We start from the raw sequence: 19752 nt of genomic DNA on the forward strand, positions 1-19752 counted from the left end.
ACTGATTCCTCATCGTTTAATTAACCTTATTGGTAGAAGCGATGAGCCGAAGTCCTTCTGCTCTAATCTTTACCTGGAAAAATTGATTCGATAAAACGTTTTGATTATCTTTTCTTTGTTATATTATGCTGTTGCATATTACTTCTGATCCTGTTTGCAATGAATGGGTCTTGAATGCCTTTGGCATAGGTACTTACTCTATTATAGTACATTGAATATACGGATTTTGTTTTTTGCTCTATTGGACCATGTTAATACAGGGTCTGTATTTGAAGGTTCTCCTTTTAACATTCAATTCATGGATTTTTTAGGCACAAACTTAGCTAATATAATCCAAATCACAAAACTGTAGGACAATAACCAATCTAAATGGATTACAACTATTCCCTTTATTGAGGTTAACAATTCAGGGAAAATACTTAAAAATATTATATTATTCTAAATATGCTGTGTGTGTCTTATTACCTTAAAAAGTGTATCCAACCTCTTTTTTGTCAGCTCCCGTATTTTGTTTCGTTCATTGAACAACTTCGTTCGTATCAGCAACACCTGTCTGTCGATCCAAACTTTTTCCTTGTCAAAAATGTTGGGATGCTTCCGCAGAAATTCCAATACAGCTGCCTTTCCTATGGGAAAATACTATTGTATGTTATCTTGTATGTAAAACGTTTCAGCACAATATTACTGACACTTTGTTCTATGTACCATTAAAATTGTGTTGAGTTGCAAGATGAACATATCCAAATGTCACCTATCCATTACTTTCCTATATAAACAGTTAGCTTAATTTCTGAGGACTGTTGTGTTAGAAGTGATATCTATAGTATAAGCAAATAATACCATAACCATATTTTATTGAATTAAAGGATACCTAAAATTGCTATCTGTGTAAGGGGCTATATCAACTTAATTATGCTATTAATCACATTGTTTTCTTTTATTTCTAGATAACGGTTTCTAGAATCCTCTTGAACAAGGGGCCCAGAGGGCCTGTATCGCTCACCTGGTTTGTAATGCCTAGTAATGTTGCTGAATACAGGTTCATTGTTTCTTTTCTGAAGGAATTTGAATATTTACTCTAATTCCCCTATTGGGCCCCACTCTTTCTGCTCACATGGGGTCACAATAGACCAAAAATTTCTATATGAATTCTGTTAAACCCCAAGGATGATTTATGAGGATCAAATTTGGTTTAAAATCTTAAAAACGGTAGGAATGCGGCCCTGGGGGAAGTAGGGCGTCGGGACCGCTGGGCACCTATGACAGTTAGCTCACCGGTCCTTTGGGCCAGGTGAGCTTAAAAACCATACAATAAATCGCATTTTGGAGTTAAAAGTTAACTATTGCATTTTTGGATGTTTGGTGTTACACAAGAGGCCTAGGGGCACTTAAATCAGTCATTATATGATTTCCGTTGCAATAGTTAAATTAAATCATATATGGGGTCACTGGTAGCCACCTTCAATTTGGGATAAAAAAGTGAGTCAAGTATTGCACAAACTTCTGATGACGGTAATAATGGGTGGGTCGATACACCTTGAAAATACGGTGTTGATGTGAAAGGGTTATAATACAAGGGTCATATGCAAAACAACATTTTAGTGTAAGTTTTTAACACTTTTTTAAGCCTTAAATATGCATAGATTTATTATTTTCATATTGTTTTTCAATATATTTATGATGTTTTTTTGTTAATAATATAATTAATTATCTGATAAATAATAAAAATATTATGGGAATAAAAAATCTTATAAGTGAATAGTCGGGCAAAGAAATATCAGTCTAAATGCGTTCATTGGCCTTCCAAAAGTTCTCATATATTAAATACGATGGTCAAGTTTCTGCTTAGTTTCCCAGTTCTGACCCATTAAAGTAAAGAAAAGTTGTAAAAGCATCGGAAAGTGAGGCTGTGTGGAAATGTAACCACGACATAGTGAGCGGGGAGGGACGTTTTAGAATTCCCATACTTTAAATTAATTTCTTCGTACGCAGACAGATTTTGACGACAGATTTTATTTTTTCCATTTCATAAGAAATTATACTGGATACATTCACACCATTTTTACTGACTTTATATAGCCATCCTTGCGCCCGACTGTTCACTTTAAAATAATATTTAATTAAAATCTGGATTTTTTTGTTTTACACAAGTCCCGGTTCTCATTATAATCCTTGACTGAACAAAAAATGGTGGCCATTGTGATTGGCTTGCCTGCCTACTGCAACAGGATACCGTTCATGCTGACTATTTTATTCATGTGATCATGAATAAGTCTTTGTCTGAAATCACAAGTGTTTGTGCCTTTTGAAGAATTTTGAAGAGATTATTTCTGATATTTGAACAGTATCAATTAGCCATGTCTAAGTTTGCTAGCTGGCTCTGGCTAAAAACGATCAAAGACATCGTGATGTATGACTGAATAGATTAGTTTGTGTAAACACAAACATAGCTACCTGCATTATACAAGGGCCTGATATGAGTCTTAAGCCCTGAGATGTAATTAAAATTACACTAATGGCTTGATCCGACGTCATTTTTGTGAGCTTTTTGACACTTTGGTGCTGAAAACGGGATCAATCGGGTTATGCATTCTAAAATGTCTCAAAAACCAGTCAAACTGGGGAAATCGGGTGAGTTGGCAATACTGGAGATTCATGTCATGATCCTGCAAGTTTTCAGCTAAATCACACACTGGTAGAACATGAGAGGAAGTTCAAGATGTCAGCTGTTGCAGCAAACTTGGATTTAATTCAGATCTTTAAAAAAACTTTTAAAGGTTAAGTCGAATTTAAGGATCCTTGATGTATCAATATTAAGAGCATAATTAAGACAAATGTAAGACAAAATTAATGACAAATTAAAGACAATTTAAGAGAAAATTAAGTACTCAATTTAAGGGTGATTTAAGGGTACATGTATATCATGCAGAAGTGTTCCCCAGAGGATGTTTCTGGCCAAGTTTGGTTACAATCCATGCAGAACTCTTTGACTATTAGCAATTTAAAGGAATTACCTCTATTTCCCTGATGGGCTTCACCCCCAGGTGTCAGAGCCAAAATTTATAACATACTCTGATTTCCTTCCCCCAAGGATATTTCCGGCCATGTTTTGGTTACAATCCATGCAGAACTCTATGAATAGTAGCGATTTAAATGAAATGTTGATGAATGACGGAAGCGCGCCATGACATAATGCTCACTGGCCCTTCTGGCTAGGTGTGCTTAAAAACACAAAATGACATGCGAAGCTTACCTGGTAGTGGACCTTTCCTATCATAGGATGAATGTGTCCGCAACAATGTCGGAGAAGTATTTTAAAGTCTTTCTTGTTACTTCTTCTGTCCATCGAAAACGGAAACCTAGAAAAGAACAACAAAGCAAATTAAAATGTTTTACAATTTCTTGATTTAATGCAAAACATTGTTTAGTATTAATTGTTAGCAATTTCAAAAACTTCAATATGAATGCACAAAAAATAAAAAAATTCTATATTCACCTTTTTTGATTTGCTTGGAGCTAAGTGAGATTTATATCCTGATTTTGGAAAAAGTGTCTACAGTGTTTCTTCTGTATTGTTATCTTCACTACTTTCATCATCATTTTCACTGAATATGAGGACGCCAGTCTTTATCATTATCACTGTCATCGCATTCTGAGGAACTAACCACTGAAGATTGTGAAACTGAAAATGAAAGTGCATTGCTACTTATACTGTGGATGGAAACAAAAATCTGACAATGTTTTTACATTATTTACGTTGTGATTCATATTGTGTGAAAAACATTTTTAATCGAAAAAAGTTTTACTCACCATTTTGTAAAGTTATACATAAACAAAAAATTCACTGTAAAAGTGTTAAAAAGATATATAAAATGTAATGAAAAAATTATATTAAAGATGAAAATAATTAAGTATCAGATGCATGTTCACTTTGTAAAATTATATAATTTGGCCGATTGAAATGGGTTTGTTTACAATCACAACACAACGAAATAGTGATTGTAGCATTTTTTATTCTTGTGACCTAGAATGAAGGTCAAGGTCATTTCATACAAAGTTAGTTGTTTGCCCTTCATGCCAATATGACAGTGCATGATAGGTCTACATACAAATTTTCATTAAGCTTGGTGCATATTTACTTACATTACTTGTTCACAATGTTGAATAATTATTATTGCAAAGGGTAATAACTACGCAAAAATGTCAAGAGTCGAATGAAGCTTTTTTTTTTCAAAACTTGTTTAGATATTTCTAATGTTAGTCTATATGCAAAGTCTATATCCAAAGTTTCATTAAGCTCTCGATCATATTTACTCCAAGTTATCATGTTCACAAAGATTCAATAATTATAATTGCAAAGGGCAATAACTCCGTAAATTTTTGAGAACAATCCTTCAGTAATTCTGAGAAATATGCGATAATCAAACTTTAACAATTAAAATCCAACATGGCTGCCTGGTAGCCATCTTGTTTACCGATCAAATCCCAAAATGCAATATGCATAACTAGGGTCTTTGGGGAACCTGATAACATAATGGACAAATGTTTGTTGTGTTAACCCTTTGTCCGCAGTTATTCAATCAATGTCAATACTTTTAAAACTACCACAAATCCAATGATGGCTGCCTGGCCGCCATCTTGTTAACTGAGTTGAGCCTATAAAACGGCAATATGCATAACATACTGCCCTAGGGTAACCTACATACGGAAATTTGAGAATGATCCCTTCAGCATCTTGAAGAAATAGCGAGAGACAATCTGTAAACTATCCAAAATCCAAAATGGGCTGCCTGGTGGTCATCCTTGTTTGAACGTTCATATTCCAAAATCGAATAAGCACAAACTAAGGGAAAACCATACAATATGAAATTTGAAAATGTCCCTTATAAAAGGAATCAGCACACTTTCTAACAAATAGCGATAAACCACCTTCAGTACCTTTCTAGAGAAATAGCGATTAACAAACTTTAGCAATCAAATCCAAGATGGCTGCCTTGTGGCCATCTTGTTTACCGATTGGTCCAAAAAGGCAATATGCACAACTAAAGCCCTAGGGAAAACCTATATATGGAATTTGAGAACGATCCCTTCAATGCTTTCTGAGAAATAGCGATAACAATCCTTAACTATCAAAATAAAAGATGGCTGTCTCAGGTGGGCAATCTTATTGACTGATCGGTCTAAAAAATGCCAATATGCACAGCTAGGGTCCTAGGTCAACCTACATATAGAATTTGAGAAAGATTCCTTCAGTATTCATATCCGGGAAATAGCGGTTAAAAACTTTAACTATCAAAACCGAAAGATGGCGGCCCAGTCAGTGACATTTTTTTGACTTAGAATTGTTAACGGACAGACAGACGACAGACCATGGACGAAAGGTGATTTGAAAAGCCCACAATCTGATGATGTTTGGGCTAAAAAATCCAAAGATGGTTGACAGGTTATGACCATCTTGTTTACCGTTCTATCCTAAACGCATATGCACAAAACAAAGCGCCCTCAATAGAGAAACCTACATATTAAATTTGAAAATGATCCCTTTAGTACTTTCTGAGAAATTGTTGATACAAAACATTTTTAATATAAGTTCTCTCTTATTAATTTGTTTCCATGCACACTAAATACTATGAAAAGTCATATATCACATCTGAGCAATATCACGACTTATTAGATTTGAGAATGATCCCTTCAGTTCTCTCTGAGAAATAGCTGAATAACAAATTAAACTTTAAATAATCAAATAAATTATGGCTGCCTGGCGGCCATCTTCTTTACCAATCGGTCCCAAAATGCAATATGCACAACTAGGGGAACCTACATATGAAATTGAGAATGATCCCTTCAGTACTTTCTGAACAAGAGGCCCAGAGGGCCTGTATCACTCACCTGGTTTATAATGCCAAGTAATGTTCTGAATACAGGTTCATTGTTTCTTTTCTGAAGGAATTTTAATATTAACCTCTAATTCCCCTATTGGGCCCCCACCTCCTCCTGCCCCTGGGGGATCAGAGCCAAAATTTATACAAGTTCTGTTCCCCTTCCCCCAAGGATATTTGTGGCCAAATTTGGTTACAATCCATGCAGAAATCTATGACTAGTAGCGATTTTAAAGGATCTTTCTCCTATTTTCCCTCTTGGGCCCTGCCCCTCCTGCCCCCGGGGGGTCAGAGCCAAAATTTATACAAGTTCTGTTCCCCTTCCCCCAAGATGTTTGTGGACAAATTTGATTACAATCCATGTAGAACTCTATGACTAGTAGCGATTTAATGGATTTACTTCTATTTCCCCTATTGGGCCCCACCCCTCCTGCCCCCGGAGGTCAGAGCCAAAATTTATGCAAGTTCTCCTCTCCTACCCCCAAGGATGTTTGTGGCCAAATTTGGTTACAATCCATGTAGAACTCTATGACTAGTAGTGATTTAAAGGATTTACCTCTATTTCCCCTATTGGGCCCTGCCCCTCCTGCCCCCGGGGGACCAGAGCCAAAATTTATACAAGTTCTGTTCCCCTTCTCCCCAGGATGTTTGTGGCCAAATTTGGTTACATTCCATTCAGAACTCTATGACTAGAAGCGATTTAAAGGATTTAACACTATTTCCCCTATTGGGCGCCACCCCTCCTGCCCCCAGGGGGCCAGAGAGCCAAAATCTATACAAGTTCTGTTCCCCTTCCCCCAAGGATGTTTTTGGCCAAAATTTGGTTACAATCCATGTAGAACTCTATGACTAGTAGCAATTTAAAGGATTTACCTCTATTTCCCCTTTGGGGCCACGCCCCTCCTGCCCCTGGGGTATCAGAGCCAAAATTTATACAAGTTCTGTTCCCTTTCCCCCCAGGATGTTTGTGGCCTAATTTGGTAACATTCCATTCAGAACTCTATGACGAGAAGCGATTTAAAGGATTTAACTCTATTATCCTCTATTGGGCCCCGCCCCTCCTGCCCCCGAGGGGCCAGAGCCAAAATTTTATACAAGTTCTGTTCCCCCTCCCTCAAGGATGTTTGTGGCCAAATTTGGTTACAATCCATGCAGAAAACTCTAGGACAAGTAGCGATTTAAAGGATTACACCTCTATTTCCCCTATTGGGGCCCCACCCCTCCTGCCCCTGGGGGATCAGAGCCAAAATTTATACAAGTTCTGTTCCACTTCCCAAAGGATGTTTTGTGGCCAAATTGGTTACAATCCATGCAGAACCCTAGGACAAGTAGTGATTTAAAGAATTTACCTCTATTTCCCCTATTGGGCCCCGCCTCTCCTGCCCCCTGGGGGGTCAGAGCCCAAAATTTATACAAGTTCTGTTTCCCCTCCCAAAAGGATGGTTTGTGGCCAAATTTGGTTACAATCCATGCAGAACTCTATGACATGTCAGCCTGTTTACCCATCAGTTAATCAAAACATGTGTACATCTCAGCATAGTGATTGTTTTAGCTGTCGATTTGAAATGATGTGTGGTACACATGTATGATTCTTTGATCGTTCACACTTTGAAGTTTATGTAGACGTATTTGTATTGAAATAAATGATAGGAATACCATTGACCTTTGATAGAATATACTTACCGAACTGTTTTAGACTTGAACTGCCTTTTTCCACCGTTGTTTTACTGCCTTCTTCTCGATACTGTTTGGTTTGTGAACATTTAAATATGAAAACAATTGAATGAACATATCGGTTTTCATAAGTGAATTGCTATATATTCTTTGGTTCACCATAATAAATATATAGTTTAAAAGTTAAACAAGAGGCCCAGAGGGCCTGTATCGCTCACCTGGTTTGTAATGCCAAGTGATGTTCTGAATACAGGTTCATTGGTTTCTTTCTGAAGGAATTTAAATATTTACCTCTAATTTCCCTATTGGGCCAAACTCATTCTGCTCCAGAGCTAGGGGATCAGAGCCAAAATTTATATTAATTATGTTCCCCTTCCCCAGAGGAAGTTTCTGGCAAAATTTGGTTATAATCCATACAGAACTTAATAAATAGTAACGATTGAAATAATTTACCTTTAATTGCCAAAATTGGGCCCCAGGGGGTCAGGCACATCCAAAAGTCTGTTCCTCTTTCCCAGAGCATGTTTCTTACCAAATTTGCTTAGAATCAATGTAGAACTATAGGACCAGTAGCAATTTAATTGATTTACCTCTATTTTCCATATTGGGCCCAACCTCTCATGCACCTGGGGGGGGGGGGGGAGGGAAGGGTCAGAGCCAAAATTTATAAAAACTCTGTTCCCTTTCCCCAAAGGATGTTTCTGACCAATTTGGTTAGAATCCATGCGGAACTCTATGACTAGTAGCGTTTTTAAATGAAATGTTGACAGACGGACGGACATACGGAATATCGACCAATCAGAAGTTGGATTTAGTTTTTCAAGACAGAGAAAAATCTTCAGCAACAAATTGAAATTATTTTAAGTACTATGTAGAGTTTGAGCCCTTTATGGCCCTCAAATCTGTCGAAATTTCAAAATTGTTATTTAGTATCTAAATTGTTGAATTTTACATATTTATAGTGCATCCCTCATTTAATTGTAATAGTAGATTTCTAATTTTGCAATTAAATTAGGTATGTACTAAATATTTCAAACACAACAAGAGGCCCAGAGGGCCTGTATCGCTCACCTGGTTTGTAATGCCAAATAATTTTCTGAATACAGGTTCAATTGTTTCTTTTCTGAAGGAATTTTAATATTAACCTCTAAATCTCCTATTGGGCCCCACCCCTCATGCCCCCTGGGGGTCAGAGCCAAAATTTATACAAGTTCTGTTCCCCTTCCACAAAGGATGTTTCTGGCCAAATTTGGTTACAATCCATGCAGAACTCTATGAGAAATAGCGATTTAAAGGATTTACCTCTATTTCCCCTATTGGGCCCCACCTCTCCTACCCCCAGGGGATCAGAGCAAAAATTTATACAAGTTCTGTTCCTCTTCCCCCAAGGATGTTTGTGGCCAAATTTGGTTACAATCCATGCAGAACTCTAGGACAAGTAGCGATTGATAGAATTTACCTCTATTTCCCCTATTGGGCCCCGCCCCTCCTGCCCCTGAGGGTCAGAGCCAAAATTTATACAAGTTCTGTTCTCCTAACCCCAAGGATGTTTGTGGCCAAATTTAGTTACAATCCATACAAAACTCTAGGACAATTAAGTAGCAATTTATAGAATTTACCTATAATTCCCCTATTTGGGCCCCCGCCCCTCCTGCCCCGGGGACCAGAGCCAAAATTTATACAAAACTCAGTTCTTATTCTCCCAAGGATATTTTTCTGGCCAAATTTGGTTACATTCCATGCAAAACTCTATGACTAGTAGCGAATTAAAGGATTTACCTCTATTTCCCCTATTGGGCCCCACCCCCCCCAGCCCCCGGGGGGCCCAGAGCCAAAATTTATACATAGTTCTGTTCCCCTTCCGCCAAGGATGTTTCTGGCCAAATTTGGTTACAATCCATGCAGAACTCTAGGACAAGTAGCGATTGATAGAATTTTACCTCTATTTCCCCTATTGGGCCCCGCCCCTCCTGCCCCCTGAGGGTCAGAGCCAAAATTTTATACAAGTTCTGTTCTCCTAACCCCAAGGATGTTTGTGGGCCAAATTTAGTTACAAACCATACAAAACTCTAGGACAATTAAGTAGCAATTTATAGAATTTACCTATAATTCCCCTATTGGGCCCCGCCCCTCCTGCCCCGGGGGACCAGAGCCAAAATTTATACAAAACTCAGTTTCTTATTCTCCCACCTAGGATATTTCTGGCCAAATTTGGTTACATTCCATGCAAAACTCTATGACTAGTAGCGAATTTAAAGGATTTACCTCTATTTCCCCTATTGGGCCCACCCCTCCAGCCCCCGGGGGGCCAGAGCCAAAAAATTTATACAAGTTCTGTTCCCCTTCCCCACAGGATGTTTCTGGCCAAATTTGGTTACAATCCATGCAGAACTCTACGACTAGTAGCAATTTATAGGATTTACCTCTAATATCCCCTATTGGGCCCGCCCCTCCTGCCCCCGGGGGTCAGAGCCAAAATTTATACAAGTTCTGTTCCCCTTCCCCAAAGGATGTTTGTGGCCAAATTTGGGTTACAATCCATGTAGAACTCTATGACAAGTAGCGATTTAAAGGATTTTACCTCTATTTCCCCTTTTGGGCCCCGCCCCTCCTGCCCTCAGGGAGATCAGAGCCAAAATTTATACAAGTTCTGTTCCCCTTCCCCCCCAAGGATGTTTTGTGGCCAAATTTAGTTACAATCCATGTAGAACTCTATGACTAGTAGCGATTTAAAGGATTTACCTATATTTCCCTATTGGGCCCCCGCCCCTCCTGCCCCGGGTGTCAGAGCCAAAATTTATACAAGTTCTGTTCCCCTTCCCCAAGGATGTTTGTGGCCAAATTTTGTTACATTCCATGTAGAACTCTATGACAAGTAGCGATTTAAAGGATTTACCATATATTTCCCCTATTGGGCCCCGCCCCTCCTGCCCCCGAGGTGTCAGAGCAAATATTTATACAAGTTCTGTTCCCCTTCCCCCAAGGATGTTTTGTGGCAAAATTTAGTTACAATCCATGTAGAACTCTATGACTAGTAGCGATTTAAAGGATTTACCTCTATTTTCCCCTATTGGGCCCCGCCCCTCCTGCCCCCGGGGGGTCAGAGCCAAAATTTTATAAAGTTCTGTTCCCCTTACCCCCAAAGGATGTGTCTGGCCAAATTTGGTTACAATCCATGTAGAACTCTATGACAAGTAGCGATTTAAAGGATTTACCTCTATTTCCCCTATTGGGCCCCGCCCCTCCTGTCCCCGGGGGGTCAGAGCCAAAATTTATACAAGTTCTGTTTCCCCTTCCCCCAAGGATGTTTGTGGCAAAATTTAGTTACAATCCATGAAGAACTCTATGACTAGTAGCGATTTAAAGGATTTACCTCTATTTCCCCTATTGGGCCCCGCCCCTCCTGCCCCCGGGGGGTCAGAGCCAAAATTTATACAAGTTCTGTTCCCCTTCCCCCAAGGATGTTTGTGGCCAAATTTTGTTACATTCCATTCAAAACTCTATGACAAGTAGCGATTTAAAGGATTTACCTATATTTCCCCTATTGGGCCCCGCCCCTCCTGCCCCCGGGGTGTCAGAGCCAAAATTTATACAAGTTCTGTTCCCCTTCCCCCAAGGATGTTTGTGGCCAAATTTGGTTACAATCCATGTAGAACTCTATGACAAGTAGCGATTTAAAGGATTTACCTATATTTCCCCTATTGGGCCCCGCCCCTCCTGCCCCCGGGGTGTCAGAGCCAAATTTATACAAGTTCTGTTCCCCTTCCCCCAAGGATGTTTGTGGCCAAATTTGGTTACAATCCATGCAGAACTCTATGACTAGTAGCAATTTAAAGGAAATGTTGACGGGACAGACGGACGGACGTAACGGACGGACGGACGGACGGGACGGACGACGGACGACGGACGACGGACGCCGCGCCATGACATAAGCTCACCGGCCCTTCGGGCCAGGTGAGCTAACAATCCCATCACTAAATAACTGTTTGAAAGTTAATGGATTTTGGGGCCAAAAATATACATAGTCCATTGCAATTTAATGAAAGTATTTCCTTGTATCTCTTTCAAAGACAAAAAAAATTAAATGCTTACCATTGTGAAAACTAATCTCCAGGTCATCACTGTCATCAGAAGAGGTTGGATGTCTAAGAATCTTAAATTACAAAATTAAAGAAAGTTATAAAAAATTGTTCGGTTTAGGTTTATACTGCTTTACATCCTATCAAAATTATTTTGCATTATTTAGTTTATCTACTGTAAATCTTTATTCAAAACCATACACTTAACTGGAATAAGAGATATTGGCTATTCATGACGCTTCGCATTGCAACATGCAGTACAGACACATAAATAATACAAATGTAATCAGAAAGTATGCAAATATCTGCAAGCAAACCCCTTATAATACCTACAATGGAAATGAGAGACCCATACATTTTTGTAAAGGACCTTAAGACCTTACCATCCACACAAGTATTCAATTTTACGAGTTTGCCATATCTAGAACTACATTAATGTAGGTTGGAAAGGTATTTGAAGTTTTAGTCAATATGGAATCTATTACTGCTCAAAATATATTTTTTATTATACACTGTAGTAAACTTGACCCCGCTTAGCCTGCCCAGAAACGATTATGTACCTTGCGACACGAAAAACTCTCAATTAAGATTCTGATTATTGTTTTGTATCCTTTATTCCTATATATAACTATTTTCATTGAAATCAGAAAATGTATCATTTTCGTCCAACCAGAAGGCCTCCAGTTCATTATCATGGTTACCGATCCCTTTAAAGCTGTCTCCAGATGTAATCATATACATTAGTAATGCTTTTCATCAATTTCCATTGAACTTGGACAATATCTTTAGTAGATAGAAAAATTCCTATTTGGTTATGGTGCAGCATGGTTAATTATAACATTATGATAGCTACTAAAATGTTTGCAGCGGATAAAGATTACGTACATCGATCTTCATTGTATAGGGATACCCTCTTGACATCGATCCTGAATCCAGTAACCATCCCCTATTTGTTATAGGAACATATAATATTGTAATTGAATAGAAATAAAGTGATAGGACTTACCGACTGTTTTAGCTGAACTGCTTTTTTCCCCCGTTGTTTTACTGCCTTCTTTCTCGATACTGTTTTGGTTGCTGTGACATAAATATGGAAGAACAATTGAATGAACATATCGGTTTCATAAGTGATTGTGCTATATTCTTTTTGGTTCACCATAATAAATATCATAGTTTAAAAGTTAACAAGAGGCCCAGAGGGCCTGTATCCCTCACCTGGTTTGTAATGCCAAGTAATGTTCTGAATACAGGTTCATTGGTTTCTTTCTGAAGGAATTTAAATATTTACCTCTAATTTCCCTATTGGGCCAAACTCATTCTGCTCCAGAGCTAGGGGATCAGAGCCAAAATTTATATTAATTATGTTCCCCTTCCCAGAGGAAGTTTCTGGCAAAATTTGGTTATAATCCATACAGAACTTAATAAATAGTAACGATTGAAATAATTTACCTTTAATTGCCAAATTGGGCCCCAGGGGGTCAGGCACACCCAAAAGTCTGTTCCTCTTTCCCAGAGCATGTTTCTTGCCAAATTTGCTTAGAATCAATGTAGAACTATAGGACCAGTAGCAATTTAATTGATTTCCCTCTATTTTCAATATTGGGCCCAACCTCTCATGCACCTGGGGGGGGGGGGGGGGGGGAGGGTCAGAGCCAAAATTTTATAAAAACTCTGTTCCCTTTCCCCAAAGGATGTTTCTGACCAAATTTGGTTAGAATCCATGCGGAACTCTATGACTAGTAGCGTTTTAAATGAAATGTTGACAGACGGACGGACTTACGGAATATCGACCAATCAGAAGTTGGATTTAGTTTCAAGACAGAGAAAAATCCTCAGCAACAAATTGAAATTATTTTAAGTACTATGTAGAGTTTGAGCCCTTTATGGCCATCAAATCTGTCGAAATTTCAAAATTGTTATTTAGTATCTAAATTGCTGAATTTTACATATTTATAGTGCATCCCTCATTTAATTGTAATAGTAGATTTCTAATTTTGCAATTAAATTAGGTATGTACTAAATATTTCAAACACAACAATCCCATCACTAAATAACTGTTTGAAAGTTAATGGATTTTGGGGCCAAAAATATACATAGTCCTTTGCAATTTAATGAAAGTATTTCCTTGTATCTCTTTCAAAGACAAAAAAAATTAAATGCTTACCATTGTGAAAACTAATCTCCGGGTCATCACTGTCATCAGAAGAGGTTGGATGTCTAAGAATCTTAAATTACAAAATTAAAGAAAGTTATAAAAATTGTTCGGTTTAGGTTTATACTGCTTTACATCCTATCAAAATTATTTTGCATTATTTAGTTTATCTACTGTAAATCTTTATTCAAAACCATACACTTAACCGGAATAAGAGATATTGGCTATTCATGACGCTTCGCATTGCAACATGCAGTACAGACACATAAATAATACAAATGTAATCAGAAAGTATGCAAATATCTGCAAGCAAACCCCTTATAATACCTACAATGGAAATGAGAGACCCATACATTTTTGTAAAGGACCTTAAGACCTTACCATCCACACAAGTATTCAATTTTACGAGTTTGCCATATCTAGAACTACATTAATGTAGTTGGAAAGGTATTTGAAGTTTTAGTCAATATGGAATCTATTACTGCTCAAAATATATTTTTTATTATACACTGTAGTAAACTTGACCCCGCTTAGCCTGCCCAGAAATGATTATGTACGTTGCGACACGAAAAACTCTTCAATTAAGATTCTGATTATTGTTTTGTATCCTTTATTCCTATATATAACTATTTTCATTGAAATCAGAAAATGTATCATTTTCGTCCAACCAGAGGCCTCCAGTTCATCATCATGGTTACTGATCCCTTTAAAGCTGTCTCCAGATGTAATCATATACATTAGTAATGCTTTTCATCAATTTCCATTGAACTTGGACAATATCTTTAGTAGATAGAAAAATTCCTATTTGGTTATGGTGCAGCATGGTTAATTACCATTATGATAGCTACTAAAATGTTTGCAGCGGATAAAGATTACGTACATCGATCTTCATTGTATAGGGATACCCTCTTGACATCGATCCTGAATCCAGTAACCATCCCCTATTTGTTATAGGAACATATAATATTGTAATTGAATAGAAATAAAGTGATAGGACTTACCGACTGTTTTAGCTGAACTGCTTTTTTCCCCCGTTGTTTTACTGCCTTCTTTCTCGATACTGTTTTGGTTGCTGTGACATAAATATGGAAGAACAATTGAATGAACATATCGGTTTCGTAAGTGATTGTGCTATATTTTCTTTGGTTCACCATAATAAATATCATAGTTTATCCTCATGTCAGATAAGCTAATATTAGGCCTAGTAGGACAAAGTGTCCTAATTTTGCAAAATTTACCTCAGCATCTTCTTTACATCCAAGATTTCTCATTGATGTAAGATATTTTTGTAGTGCACTGTGACCTTTATACATATAGTTGAATATTATTTATCATACCAGTCACTTTCATCGCTGTAAACCGCATTGATTAGTGATGTTCTTGTTATAAGAAAGTAATAATAATGGGGAAACATATTACATTTTTCATATTTTGGTTATTTGTACATTATTTGTTAAAGGACTATGCATGGTTTGGGCCCTTTTTGACCCCCTAATCTATCAAATTTTCAAAATTCTCATTAAGTATTTAAATTGTTGGATTGTTGGATTTCACATATTTAGGTCGTCTCTAATTTAATTGTAATGAGGGGGGGAGGAGGGGGGGGGGATTCAGCCCCATCATTTGTACAGTTTTGAATCCCCACCCTATAAAGATGTTACCATTGCATTATGAGTGGTCTCCCATGCTTAGTTGCAGAGAAGAAGTTGTTTATATGGAAATAGCCAAATTGACCCCTTTTGATCCTTTGGCCCTTGGGTAGGTCAGCCCCATCAAACACTACTGCATAAAATTTTGATTAAAATGTATTCAAGATCCTATTAAATTCTCATTAATCATTGATTTTTTCATTAAAACTGCTCATTAAATCATGTTTTTCTTAATTTAATGAGCTGCAGTTATTCCATTAAAAATCATTAAAACTAATTTTAATGCTCATTAAGAACAACTTATTTCTCATTAAAATAAGTTTTCAAGGCCATGAAAATTATGCTTCAAAGAGTTCAACAATTTGATGATCATTACTTTTTGTAGTCTTTGAATTTCAAGATCATTAATTGGCATTTTAATTATCATTAATGATTTTTTGAAATATTTGATGTAAGTTAATAACCATTAGCTTTGGATGACAATCTACCTAGTATAATTATTGGCCATTATTTCTCTACGTGTGTCATGAAATATATATTTGATACCATTAAATATTTTTTAATGGCCATTAATCAAAATAGGAAGTCATGTGACTTCAATTTTCCCGCCAAAACAGACAAAATCCAAAATGGCTGCAGTGTCTGTTGAAGTGTTGGAGGGGAAAATTCATTCTTCTTAAAATGTAAGTTTTGAGAACTGGTGAAAAGATGATCTCATTCCTGAATATCTTAAGGTACAGATGAACACTTTCAGTAGATTTTAAATGTGTTTACAATTCTTTATCAACATGAAATAGGGCACACAAATATAATTTCTAAGGTGTTCCTAAAATGCATGTGGTTTTTATTTTATGTGTTTGTCAAAGAAAAAATATTGAATTCTTGTCAATATGTTTTATAATGTTTTATAACTATTAGTTTATTTGAGGCAAATATTAATTATTTTGTTTATAATGAAAGTAACAGCTGCAAAACTGGTATCTCTAAGATGTTTTAATCACCTATTATAGGTATGCATTTTTAGCTCACCATCAGCAGATGGTGGGCTATTTTTCAACAACAATTGATTAATAAGGAATTAATTAAGGCGTACATAGCTATTAAAATTTTAATTCGTTTTTTCATTACCATTAATCATTTTAATGTTCTTAATCATGCACTGATTTCATTAATTTTAATGATTTTAATTATTGTTAAACCAGTGATGAAAACATTAAAAAAAAAATTAATACTATACAATTTTTTAATTAACTTTTAATTTACTTTAAAATATCATCAATCAAATCATTAAAACCTCATTAAGTTATTTTTCGTTTTTCATTTTTAATAGCATTAAAGATGATCTGTTGTGAAAAGATTAAGAAACAATTAATGTTCTTATTCATACATGTTTTTCATGGAATTTGAATGAGGTTTTAATGCAAGACAATTAATGATATTTTCAAGACAATTTAATAGCCATTCTATACAGTAGTGAAAAAGGGTCCATTCAAACCATACACAGTCCTTTACTTATTTACCTTTGGTGCTGCAATTCAGTTGTTGTTTTCTAATATCATCATGTTGGGTACACTTTGTTTTGGACAGATCCTGAAGAGGAAACATAAATTGTGAATATTTATTTTTCATTTTCAATTGCTATAATTATTGTTTTCCTTTCAAACTACATGTATGCACATTTCCTTTTGTTTCACTTTTCAATGTTAATTCTAACGCTTTATACAAATAAAAACCGACACTTACCTCAGGTCTACTGTGATTCTGTAATGACAATGTACTGGTCCGCCGTTGGGTACTTTCTTTTTGTGTATTTTGAGCACATGCTTGAATGTGAATAAAATGAAAGTATTAAAGTTGCAAAGGATCACAATAGCATCATTAATTTTTTATGATAATTAGAGGCATTGGCTGCTTCTTGTCGTGAATAGATTAACTACATATGTATATACATATTCAACGTCCAAAGTTCAAATTGATATTAATCATATGTACATTTTCATTTTTGTAAGGCTACAAACACTTCCTGTGGAAATACATTTTGTATTATATATATAATCATAAGTAACACATTTAACCCTGTTTTATCTGATTATGTTAATTTCATTGATAGCTCAATATATATATCTATTAATATACTCTGTACAGTTTATATTTTGATAATAATTTACCAGATTGTGTATCAATCTTGTCAAGGAACCCGCCAACTTTTGTAATCTCCTGAATTGCTAATGGACACTGATAGACGTGCTTATTGATTTCTTCAGAGTGGCCCATGTGTCTGTAGAAAGCTTGTCTTTCACTTTCAGGTACATCAAGGGATGCATATATGGTTGCGGCTCTGTGTCTCATTGCAGTCGCTGTTATCATGGTCTGGATCCCAGCCATGCTACAAACACTTTGTACAGCATGCCATCCCTTTATATGTTCAGCTGAATTTTGCATATTTGGAAATAAGAACTCATTCTTTTCATCAATGCCCAAACTTTTCCGGATATTTGTATCAGCCAGTACACGCAATCCCTCCATACAATCAATAGGAATCAAAAGAGGTACCATCTGTGATATATTTTTTCCACTCTGATACGCAATTTTAAATTTACCAACAAGTTGCTTCTCCAATGGATCTACGATACATTCAACTGCACTGCGAGGTATCCACTCTTCTTTTTCCGCATCTTCCCATTCTCGCAAAAGTAGTCGACTTGGCTCTCCCCCTCTCCTGGCATTGAATAATGTAAGACGACAAACTAACAAGTCCCGCAATGTCTTAAAATCATGCTTAGACAACATCTTGTAAGGATCCAAAAGTGTCCGTACACCAGTTAGAATATGAGTTCGTAGCTTTTCTATTTCTTTGTTCTCTGGTAAATGTTTTGGTCTCCTTAAATCAAGCTGGCGCGCTTTTACATTGGCATATTCTGCATCACCGAAAGTTGACTGCCAGAAAAATGATAACAGTGTCATAAAGTTATCAACTTCAGCCGCTGCTGCATCATCCTGATTTAATAAGAAATGCCCCTTTAAAACTTTAGCTGCCCGCTTCAGAAGATATCCAATGCCTGTTTTAAGTCCAGATTTTATGGTGCCATCATCAAGCTTCGTGATATTATCAATGGCTTCCTGGAGATACTTAAAATGCCCTCTTGTCAGCATATCTGCACTTGAATTGATGCTTTCTTTATGTGTCTCTGCTATTGATTTGAATTCCAGAAATAGCGCCCCATAACGCCTCATATCACTCATTATTTTTTCTCTTATTTCAGATGATTTCTCTTTTCTTACCAAAAACCTTTTGAAAATTCTGCCGGCCTAGAAGCTTTATAAATCCATCCTTTTTACAGAGGTTTCCAATTGTATCTTGTCTAAATTTTGCCAGTATCTGTAATTTGAACTCATCCGATTCATCATAGTCTTCAATCATGGACATAGTAAGTGATGCTGGTGGTGCTGTTGTTCTTTCAGCTTCTGAACATTTAGCCTTGTGTTTATAAATGCTATTTGAGTCATAAAATCCTTTACACAATGAACAAATTAAAATGGCTTTACTTCCTTGCCTCCGTTCTTTGTGATATTGTTGCTCTCGTCTTGCATCTGTTAAAGTTTTGTCAGCCATGATCAATTGATTTGCCTTGAAAATCCCATCTTTTCTTAATCTTGTTAAATGCCCTCTGTTGTAAAGCTTTTGGCAATGACAATGCATGTTTGACACGGTCTTCTTCAGCATGCTTTCTTTTCAAATGCAGACTCAATTTGGACTGTGATATTCCACAAAAGAAGCAGGGGCGATATGGTTTTTTCTTTAGTGTTTTTGCTACTCTTGATTTATCCAAAGAGGACTGGGCGTCGTTTAGCTTCAATATCATTTTCAGTAACAGCAGGGTAAGAATCCACTCCAATATCCAAAGAAGACTGGACGTCGTTAGCTTCAATGTCATTTTCAGTAACTGCAGGGTAAGAATCCACTCCAATGTCCAAAGAAGACTGGACGTCGTTAGCTTCAATGTCATTTTCAGTAACAGCAGGGTAAGAATCCACTCCAATATCCAAAGAAGACTGGACGTCGTTAGCTTCAATGTCATTTTCAGTAACTGCAGGGTAAGAATCCACTCCAATATCCAAAGAAGACTGGACGTCGTTAGCTTCAATGTCATTTTCAGTAACAGCAGGGTAAGAATCCACTCCAATATCCAAAGAAGACTGGACGTCGTTAGCTTCAATGTCATTTTCAGTAACAGCAGGGTAAGAATCCACTCCAATATCCAAAGAAGACTGGACGTCGTTAGCTTCAATGTCATTTTCAGTAACAGCAGGGTAAGAAT

The 19752-nt window shown here is 36.8% G+C and overlaps 1 protein-coding gene and 1 long non-coding RNA gene across 2 annotated transcripts; both read right to left on the reverse strand.

Moving 5' to 3' along the window:
- Positions 1–475: 475 nt before the first annotated feature.
- Positions 476–3546, reverse strand: LOC138312381 (uncharacterized). The gene is made up of 3 exons (XR_011206938.1): positions 3497–3546; positions 3254–3359; positions 476–626 (listed from the first exon to the last, which is right to left on the reverse strand). It is a non-coding gene; the product is annotated as an uncharacterized lncRNA (long non-coding RNA).
- A 14014-nt stretch (positions 3547–17560) lies between these two features.
- LOC138312383 (uncharacterized) lies at positions 17561–19722 on the reverse strand. Its single transcript, XM_069253276.1, has 2 exons — positions 18723–19722; positions 17561–18691 (listed from the first exon to the last, which is right to left on the reverse strand). Exons 1-2 carry the CDS (start codon positions 19155–19157, stop codon positions 17561–17563), a joined length of 1566 nt encoding a protein of 521 aa, XP_069109377.1. The 5' UTR covers positions 19158–19722.
- Positions 19723–19752: the final 30 nt, after the last annotated feature.

The sequence above is a fragment of the Argopecten irradians genome, unplaced genomic scaffold (assembly GCF_041381155.1).
Source record: "Argopecten irradians isolate NY unplaced genomic scaffold, Ai_NY scaffold_0300, whole genome shotgun sequence".
In the NCBI taxonomy this organism is placed as follows: Eukaryota; Metazoa; Mollusca; class Bivalvia; order Pectinida; family Pectinidae; genus Argopecten; species Argopecten irradians.

What these genes read in the sequence shown, in the direction of transcription:
- LOC138312383 (XM_069253276.1), bottom strand. Translation starts at nt 19,157, where the DNA reads ATGCTGAAGAAGACCGTGTCAAACATGCATTGTCATTGCCAAAAGCTT. An exon ending in GCCGGCAGAATTTTCAAAAG is followed by an intron (nt 18,692 to 18,722) that starts GTTTTTGGTAAG and finishes AAATCATCTGAA; the next exon opens with ATAAGAGAAAAAATAATGAG.